General features: G+C 51.5%; 1 protein-coding gene across 1 annotated transcript; it reads left to right on the top strand.

The window, feature by feature from the left end:
* Nucleotides 1-300: 300 nt before the first annotated feature.
* Nucleotides 301-9,429, top strand: INTS15 (integrator complex subunit 15). Its single transcript, XM_075436378.1, has 6 exons — nt 301-539; nt 1,368-1,589; nt 2,870-3,035; nt 5,891-6,418; nt 8,107-8,146; nt 8,668-9,429. The coding sequence occupies exons 1-6, from the start codon at nt 348-350 to the stop codon at nt 8,873-8,875; spliced, it is 1,356 nt and encodes a 451-aa protein (XP_075292493.1). The 5' UTR covers nt 301-347; the 3' UTR covers nt 8,876-9,429.
* The last annotated feature ends 277 nt before the right edge of the window (nt 9,430-9,706 follow it).

A 9,706-nucleotide genomic window follows, 5' to 3' on the forward strand; every position in this document is an offset into this window, starting at 1 on the left:
CTTTCCCCGAGGGCCGTGCCGGTCCGCTGCAGTGCGCGGGTCTCCGTGGAGAGGCTGGGGGGGGTTGGTTCCCTGCCAGCCGACCCCCCCCCCTCCCCGGGGCCGGTTCCCGCCCCGGCTCGGCGCAGCGCGCGGGGCCGCCAGGGGGCGCTGCCGGCGGCGGGCGCGCGTCGGCCCTTTTTGTCCGGCGCGGGCCGCCATAGGGCCCGTCCGTTGTGGGAGGCCGCTCCGCGCCGGGCTGGGCCAGGCCGGGGGTACGCCGGGAGGAGGGGACGGGACGGGGACCGAGACCGCGGAGGAGGAGAGCAGAGCGGGGGGGGGGGTCTGCTGTCGGTGGGGCTGGAGCCATGAACGACATCCGGCACTCGCTGCTGCGGCGGGACGCGCTGAGCGCCGCCAAGGAGGTGCTGTACCACCTGGACATCTACTTCAGCAGCCAGCTGCAGAACGCCCCGCTGCCCCTCGTCGACAAGGGCCCCGTCGAGCTCCTGGAGGAATTCCTCTTCCAGGTCCCCAAGGAGCGCGGCGCTCCGCCCAAGGTGGGCCCCGGCCGCAGGGCGAGGCCCCCCGGGGGAGCAGGGCAGGCCCCGGGGCTGCCGCCCGCGTAAGGCCTGGGACGGCGGCCGCGGCCCCGGGGGGGGGCGGTGGAGGCCGAGGGCCCAAGAGCTCAGGACGGGGTCCGGGGGGGGGGGGGGAGGATGTCCTGCTGCTGGAGGCCGGGTCCCCAGGAGGACAGGACGGGGTCCCTGGGGTGCCGGTTTTTTGGCCGGGAGGGGGCTGGCGAGACCCCGATGGGCTGACCGGGACTCTGGGAGACCAGCCAGGGCCCCTGGGGACTGCCTGCCGCCTCACAGCGCTGCAGCTGAGCTCCGCCGGGGTTTTTAGATGGTGGACATGGGCTGGAGCTAGGGTGGGGACCTCCCGGAGAGCAGCGACCAGAAACTGCAGCTGCTGGGGAATGTCAGGGTGCATGGGCCTGGGGCCTGGTGGGCTGCTGGGCCCAGCCATGACCCTCCCCGAGCTGCCCAGCGGTGCCCTCAGTGCTGCTCTTTGGAGAGGGAGGAAATATTTTTCACCCCAGTATTGGTACTGGTCTCATCTCTCTGTTTGTGTGTAGCGCTTGCTGGTAGCGCAAGCACCAGTCTTGGGTATCCAGGTATTCAAATGCAACCTAGAGCTTTTCTGCGGAAGTAGGTAAATGCAGCGGTGGTTCAGGAAGATTGAATGTGTGTGCTGTATATAAAGACTGAATTCTTAACACCCGAGGGAGGCTCTCGGCCTTCACTGTTCCTGTGTTTCACCAAAGCAGCTCTCGATTCTTCAAGAACCTCAGTATATATTGCAGCTTTGCTTTTCTTTTCTTTCAGAGGTTGAATTCGCTTCAGGAACTTCAGCTGCTTGAGATCATGTGCAATTATTTCCAAGAGCAAACCAAGGATTCAGTCCGGCAGATCATTTTCTCGACTCTCTTCAGCCCTCAAGGAAACAAAGCAGATGACAGCAGGATGGCCTTACTGGGAAAGCTGGTTTCCATGGCAGTGGCTGTGTGCAGGGTTCCTGTTCTGGAGTGTGCTGCCTTCTGGCTGCAGGTACAACTGCTGTGCGGGCAGGGCAGTCTCGGGGACGGCGCGAGGCAGCATGCCACTGTGGGTATGGGTGAGCTGAGGCAGAGAGTGTCACCTAAGTGTTGGTGACAGCTGGTTGCCATCAGCTGCTTCTCCATGGCAGTTTAAGCTGCTACAACAGCTGGCTGCTGCAGCTGCCTTCACCCCATGTCTGCGCTCGTGTCCATTCCTTTGCTCCAGCATAAAGGTAGAGCTTTTGCAAATCCATGTATGCGCTGTGCTGGCAGAAGAAGATTTGGGGTTTTTTTACTGTCGATGAAAATGGTATTGATTTTTTTCCTTCCCCTGCAGCATGTTGAAAGGGATCAGTGGAGGCTTTGACCAACACAGGGAACAAAACTGTGGCAGTTAATGGTCGCCTTGCCCAAAGAAGGTGCCTCTGGAGTTTGGGAAGTAAACTGTGCCTGATGATGCAAGTTTGGGCATGGCAGAGGAGGCAGACCTCTGTTAAGATTTGGGCACAAAATAGCTGCATCTGTTGCAGTCTTCCGTGGACACAGTTATGTCAGGGATCTCCTCTGTCTCCTCCTTTCCCACTGAGATTCCCCACTGTGGACCTTTGGAAGCGCATCTTTGTTCCCGCTGCCATTGCGGGATGTGCAGAAGTCACCTGTGTTACAGGAGGGGACGAGCAGAAAGGCTGTGCTGGGAGGGAAGCATGGTAGGAGGCAGAGCAGTACGGTTTCTGTGGGGTCCCTTTTTTCCCACCTGATGAGCGTTGGTGGAGGAGGAGGGGATGTCACCTGGAGAGCAGAAGAAGGTGTAGTTTTTTGCAGGTCACAGCTCTGGAGTGACATGAAGACTGCACAGAATTTTTCCACATTAAAAACATCAAGTGTAACCGAGGGGTTGCTGAACTAGTTGTTCTGATACTGAATTAGTTGCACTACAGAACTATGTTACTGAAGTAGTAAAAAAATCTCCATGTGAGTCAAATTATTATTATTATGTAAAAGGCTTTAATTCTAAATTACAGATATTGTAAACACAAAATATCACCATCTATTTTAGTATTGTGAAATGGTAATTTTGTTTGTCTGAGTGAATCTCTGACATGCAGGGAGAGAGAGGGAAAGTGCGCTTTAATTTTGGGAAAGTGGAAACGAATGTTGAAGCAGCGAAGCGGCTGGGTGAGGGGGGCAGGCAGAGGGCTTGGGCATCGAAACTTTGAAGTCAGCTCTGTAGAACTCTCTGCGACTGGGCTTAATCCGCTTTTCCCTGTGTGCCATCCCGCACCCCTGCAGCGAACCCCTGCCGTCTACTGCGTGAGGCTAGCCCGAGCCTTGGTCGATGACTACTGCAACTTGCTGCCAGGGTCCATCCAGACGCTGAAGCAGATATTCAGTGCCAGCCCTCGCTTCTGCTGCCAGTTCATTACATCCGTCACAGCGCTCTATGACCTCTCTTCAGGTAAGTGTTTCCCACCTGTGTCTTTTGAAGTAAGCAATGCAGAGTAATGCAACACAAATTAACTGTTGCAAGAGAATGAACTGCTGAAATTCTGAGGATGCTTGTTGCCATGTAATTATTGCCAGAAGCGGCTCAGGGGTGTGGCTGTTGCATCATCTGTCCCTGGGATGTGAATAAAAATAACGACTTGCTGGCTGAAGGGAGAGGCTTTGCTGGAGAAGCAGCTGGATAACGCCAGACACAAAGGGCAGTGTCCTCCACGGAGGGCAAAGGGCACGGACACCGTACTTATTGATTGGTTTTAGGAGTGAAAGCTGATCTGCCTAGGCTGGGCAGCGTGGCGTCCCTGTTGTGTGTCACCTACCCAGTGTATGGGCTTTGTCAGTCCCAATTCCTTCCGAAAAGGGGGTAAGATGCAAATTCTGAGCATTTGCAAGCTGGAGCGGGATTTCTATTGAGCAGTGACAAGAAGAGCAATCGACAGCGTACCTCCGGTGTGCTCTTTAACTGCCTGTGAGACCAGCTAGTGATATGACCTATAGGTGGTGGTTGCTCCGACACTAGAAACGTGTAGGTGTCTAAAATAAGATCGACTTACCTCTGTTTTGCAAGAGGGACAGATAGCTGTTGGTAGAGTAGGGCACAACCACATGCTAAATACCAACATCAAAAAAGCAAACGCTATTTGTTACTGATAAAGGAAATGTTTTGCACTGTCTTCTCCAGATAAGCAGCTTCTCACTATTGAGAGAGAGGTGCAGGCTTAGGCTTTTTTGTTAAAAAAGTATTTGGTAGACCTTGTAGCATATTCCTGCTCACTATTTTGTATCTGTTTTGTGCAACCACTTCGAAATTCATCCGACTAATTAAAAGACATGTCAGAAAGGAAATAACAGGAGTTATAGGAAGTAATTTTTTTTAATTCCTTTGTTTATTTGAGATGTTATTGATGACGCAAGAAAAGGAAGCTTACTCTTCAAAGAGCAATCTGTAACTGGGCAGTCTCCACCATGTCCTGAGGACAGGAGTCGATCACATAAATAGCAGCATCTGTGATACTTGGGGCTCTCAGAAAAGCTAAAAACTGGAAAATACCGATTCTGTATCGAGTGCGCCTTAGTAGTTCTGTAGTCCAGGTGATTTGTCATGATAAGTCATGTCCGGTACAAAAGACCTGGCCAGATAGTTCTGTGCTGAGCCCTTTGTTGACACTGTACACAGCCCACAAAGTACGTCGCTCGATTCGGTTGCCTGCCCCTGTGACGGGATCATGCACGATGACTGTGAAGTCAGTGTTTCTCTTGTCTGTAGTGAAAGCTTCAGCTCATGACCGCCTTTCACTTCTTACTTCAAGCTTTACATAATCATATAATCCTTTGCCTGTCGTGTGATTGTGTTGTTGTGTTAAATTTTTCTGAGACGTGCTTATTTAGGTAAGTCTTAAAGAAAGTGAGTTGATTGATTGTGGTGCAGAGAATGAAGTGCCAGCAAGTTTTACCAGTTTGCTTACCCATTGTACTTCCTGTGGCAAGGGATAAATGGAGACTGAGTTTAGAGAAGAAATGAGCAGATGATGGGTGGGAGAGAAGAAAATGACCAAAGAAGCTTGGCTGAGAATGGGGATCACAGAATCACAGAATGTTTGGGGTTGGAAGGGACCTCTGTGGGTCTTCTAGTCCAACCCCTCTGCCGAAGCAGGGTCACCTACAGCAGGCTGCACAGGACCTTGTCCAGGCGGGTCTTGAATATCTCCAGAGAAGGAGACTCCACAACCTCCCTGGGCAGCCTGTTCCAGTGCTCCATCACCCTCAGAGGGAAGAAATTCTTCCTCACGTTCAGACAGAACTTCCTCTGCTTCAGTTTGTGCCCGTTGCCCCTTGTCCTGTCGCTGGGCACCACTGAAAAGAGTCTGGCCCCATCCTCCTGACACCCACCCTTCAGATATTTATAGGCATTTATTAGGTCCCCTCTCAGCCTTCTCTTCCTCAGGCTAAACAAGCCCAGCTCCCTCAGCCTTTCCTCGTAGGAGAGATGTTCCAGTCCCCTCCTCATCCTCGTAGCCCTGCGCTGGACTCTCTCCAGTAGCTCCTCATCTTTCTTGAAGTGGGGAGCCCAGAACTGGACACAGTACTGCAGATGGGGCCTCACTAGGGCAGAGTAGAGGGGGAGGAGAACCTCCCTCGACCTGCTGGCCACAATCCTCCTAATGTACCCTGGGATCCCATTGGCCTTCTTGGCAGCCAGGGCACATTGCTGGCTCATGGTCAACTGGTTGTCCACCAGGACACCCAGCTCCCTCTCCACAGAGCTGCTCTCCAGCAGGTCAGCCCCAAGCCTGTACTGGTGCATGAGGTTGTTCCTCCCCAGTTGCAGGACCCTGCACTTGCTCTTGTTGAACCTCATCAGGTTCCTCTGCGCCCAACTCTCCAGCCTGTCCAGGTCTCGCTGAATGGCAGCACAGCCTTCTGGTGTATCTACCACTCCTCCCAATTTGGTGTCATCAGCAAACTTGTTGAGGGTACATTCTAACTCTTCATCCAGGTCATTGATGAAGAAATTGAACAAGACTGGGCCGAGTACTGACCCCTGGGGGACACCACTAGTTACAGGCCTCAATAAGTGATAAGTGTTGGCATTTGGTGGTGGAAAAGGTGAAGTTGACAGGAACGTGGTTGTCTCTTCCCTGGGACAAATGAGCACCTACCTTTGGTGTCTTGAAAAAAAACAGCAGAGTTGGGGAGGTTTTGTCATTGTGACAGCGTGGGAAAGGGGTGTGTGAGAGATCAATTAAAGACTGCTGTCTGGTGCTCCAGTGCAAGGCTCAGCTTACTCAATAGTATCTTTCATGTCTTCAGATGATCTCATCCCTCCTTCGGATCTGCTCGAGTTGATTGTTTCCTGGATCTTTGAAGACCCCCGCTTGATCCTCATCACCTTTCTGAACACTCCTATTGCAGCCAACCTGCCAATAGGGTTTTTAGAGCTCACCCCACTGACTGGACTGATCCGTTGGTGCGTGAAGGCCCCCTTGGCTTATAAAAGGAAGAAGAAAGCGTCTCTCTCAAATGGACATCCCCCCAGCAAAATTGCCAAGGACTCGACTTCAGGAGAAGACAGAGATTGCCACCAGCTCTATTCAAAACTGCATCTAAGTGTCCTGCAGGTCCTTATGATGCTTCAGGGGCATTTAACGGAGAAGAATCTTTATGGGCGCCTGGGGCTAGTACCCTTTGACCACGTGGTTCCGCTCGTCGAGGAAATGAACAGACTGTCTGACGAACTCAATCCTCTCAATGCATCCAAAGAGATTGAACTGGCTCTAGACAGACTGGCCCAGGCTTTGCAAGTGGCCATGGCATCGGGAGCGCTCCTGTGCACCAGAGGTAAGTTGTTGATGGGGTTGGTGGAGACCCTGACACGGGATTCTTTTCCTACAGTGTGCAGAAGATGTAAGAGGGAGTTTTCGGGTGAGAGGAGTAAAGATCAACATGTTCACAGCAAAAGTAGTAGTTTGCTGCTCTTAGGAAGTGACAGTGTGGGAAATAGTTCAGGAAAAATAGCTGGATGGAGAGTCAGGAACGAGAGATCGTTTATGCAGGTGGCTGGTGCGTTGCTTTGCAGAGCTGAAGAACCGATCTTCGACCTTGCAGTGCGCACACGGGGGTTATATCTGGGTGTCCGGCACGGGGACAAATTTGACCCCCTCGGAATTGCTCGTAGCTATTTAAAAAGCACTGTTTAATTGTGCTTCAGTTTGACTCCCCTGAGATTGCCTGCTGGAGGAGAGACCGTGAAGCAGGTGAAGCGTGGGGTGGGTGTGCTAGAAAAGGAGTTTTGAAAGCAAACAAAAACTGTTCATCTGCAACTTGTGGGCCTTCAGCTCCCCTGCAATGAGACCCCATTACAGTGTCTACAGTTTCAGTTCAGCTTAGTAAAGAAGCTGGCTATCGTGGCTTTTGTCTGCCTGTCCTGCTGCCAAAGCCAGTTCTTTCCAAAAGACCTGCAGAGGTGAAAATGGGATGTGTCTCAACACAGCATGGGGTCCGACAGGCTGTTTTCTTGATGCATTCTCCTGAAAACGGGTGATTTTTAGTGTGACCAGAAGGCTTAAAGCTCCCCAGCAGCCGGGACAGTTAGTGCAGACCTCGCCTGCGGCGAGCGGCCTCAGCCGGTGCCTGAGGCTTTTGCCCTGGCTGAACCAGTGCTGCTGGTCGAATCTCAGTGTTCTTCTTTCTAAGCTTTTATAAAGTAGCTGTGGGTGTAACAAGAACAAGCAGAAAAGTGGAGTTTTTTGAGTTGATGGCTTACTTCAGCTGTGTTTTTCCTTAGCTATTCAGCTGGTACATTCTGAGCGCTTGCTCTTACCGTAGAAGTGGATGGTAGTTCGGTGTTTAAGTAGCTGCTGAAATACCAATTATTTGAGCGTTTTGGGGGTGCGTTCATCTACAAAGGCAGGAGTTTGTTCTTAAGCTGTTCCTGAAAGGACTCTAGCAACAGGGTGTGTTGTTAAATACCTTGGTCCTAGCTATTCTGCTTTAGCTGAAGTTTGGAGATGGTAAAAAAGGTGCCGTTTCTGTTTGACAGACCTCAGCAAAAAAAACCCCCAACCCTTTCTTTACACTAGCACTGCTTAAAAACACCCAAAACCAATACAAAATGTATTCTGGATAAGCTTTGCCTTGCTTTGACCTGATGCCATACTCACCATAAATGCCATGTTCAGTGAGCAGAGTTTCCTATGTCTTAGTTACTTCTTGTTAGTGTATTGGTATCGCAAATTGTACACTAGGGCTTGGTCTGCCTCAAAATGGAGCTGCATTTCCCGCGTGACAGCATAGGTTAAGTGTGGAACATACAATAAAGTGTCTGGTGTGGAAAGCTGAGGTAATAATTGGTGAGGTGGAGAAACGTTTTCTCTCTATGGAAGTTTTTGGCATGAGGGTGGGATTCTGGATCTGTTGATCACTGGAGGTTTTTGCAGTAACTGGACCTTCCTAGAGAGAGGAGTGCAGAGGAAAACGGCTTTAATTTCTGCTTTACCCTTATTGTTATGTCTTCTGTCCTCTTTCAGATGACCTCAGAACTCTGTGCTCCAGGCTACCGCATAACAAGTAAGAGACCTTTCTGCAGCTGTGTTGGTTTTGATGCATATTCCAAGATACACACTTGAGGGCTGTTGAGGCAAAATCTCCTCTAAAAATTCGGGTTTACTTTCTGGAAGTTGGCCTTTACTCACATGCAGTTTGGCACAGGAATAAAGGTGATAGTGTTGGTTACTTCTTCCCTGGCAAGCTGGACTCTTGGCTGAAGGAGACTTCAGTGGCTCCCACCATACAGATACCATGCTGGGCCTGTGTTAGAACAAACGCACGGAAAGGGAAAATGAAATTAAAGTGTGGAACCTGCCCCAGAGTTGTCCCATCCCCAGCTCCCCGCTTGTTTTACCTGACCCTGAAAAAAGAGTCTGCAGGAAGCTGTAAAGAGCACGATTGAATCACTGTCCTCTTGGCTCTCAGCAGTGCTGTGTGTTGGTTATGAGCTGTCCGCAGAGCCAGGCCCTGTGGGCAGGGGAGAGCCACGACACAACTCTTCTCTAAACAATCCTCATGCCTGTCTGAACTTCTCTCCACAGCCTCCTCCAGCTGGTGATTTCGGGTCCAGTCCAGCAACCGACCCACGGCGCTCTCCCACCAGGATTTTATCCTCATATCCACACTCCTCCTCTAGGCTACCCCGCGCACGCCGCCCACCCGGCGCTCCCGGCTCACCCAGCGCTCCCGGCTCACCCTGTGCAAACGTTCATACCTGGAATGACGTTCCCGTACCGACCTATTCGCTAAAATGCTAAGACTGTAGAGTGTACCCAGTGTCCCGTAGTTTGAGGAAGCCTTGCAGATGAAACCAAATGTCTCGAGAACCGCGTTTTCCTCTTTGGTGTAAAGCTGAGCAGTGCTGGCGTGAGGGATCAGCCCTTCGGCGGCAGCAGCGAAGCCGCAGGCGGGTCGGCTGCAGTCCGTCCGGACATGGGATGCAGGTGCTGAGGCAGATCATGGGGACGAAAGGAGGGGGTGGGACAAGGCAGCAGAAACCCCTGACCTCTGTGGCGTGTGGGATTTTTTTACGACCGCATTGTTTCATATAATCGCCAAGGGTGTGATATTTCTCAATCATGTGTTTTTTCAGTCGCCCCGCAGGTCTTGCGCTAGGAGATCCAGAAGCAAAGGCGTGAGATTTTTCCAGCTAGTCAGCTCCAGCCTGCTCGTTTCTTTGTAAATGTTTGTATCTATAGCCACAGAGTACATGTACACTGTATATTTTTGGAACACAAATGTTTGTTTCAGAAGCACAAGGTAGAATAAAGCAGCACTTCCTATTAAAGGAAACAATTTAAGAAGTGTGAAGAATTCTGCCGCTTTATCTTTCAAATAGCGATTAGAAGGTCAGGAAATCAGAAGATTGTTAGATCTTCAATTAGAAGATCAGGAAATCCCCTCTTCACACGCCTCGGTCAGCAAGTCATGAACCTTTGGGGTGAGATCCGGTGTGTTTAGTTAATGGTAGCTTGAGAACAAGCCAGAGGCCGGCTGTGGTGTGCTGGCCAGCTCTGGGCGAGGCGCAGGCGGGCGCGGAAGCATCACGGGAAGGGCAGCAGAGCTTGTTGTGTGTGTCGT

This window comes from Opisthocomus hoazin, chromosome 15, assembly GCF_030867145.1.
Source record: "Opisthocomus hoazin isolate bOpiHoa1 chromosome 15, bOpiHoa1.hap1, whole genome shotgun sequence".
NCBI classification, from domain to species: domain Eukaryota; kingdom Metazoa; phylum Chordata; class Aves; order Opisthocomiformes; family Opisthocomidae; genus Opisthocomus; species Opisthocomus hoazin.

Excerpts from the sequence above, each read along its gene's own strand:
- INTS15 (XM_075436378.1), top strand. The coding sequence starts at position 348 with ATGAACGACATCCGGCACTCGCTGCTGCGGCGGGACGCGCTGAGCGCC. Across the intron at positions 6,419-8,106 it reads AGCGCTCCTGTGCACCAGAG|ATGACCTCAGAACTCTGTGC; the intron begins GTAAGTTGTTGA and ends GTCCTCTTTCAG. Across the intron at positions 8,147-8,667 it reads TCCAGGCTACCGCATAACAA|CCTCCTCCAGCTGGTGATTT; the intron begins GTAAGAGACCTT and ends TTCTCTCCACAG.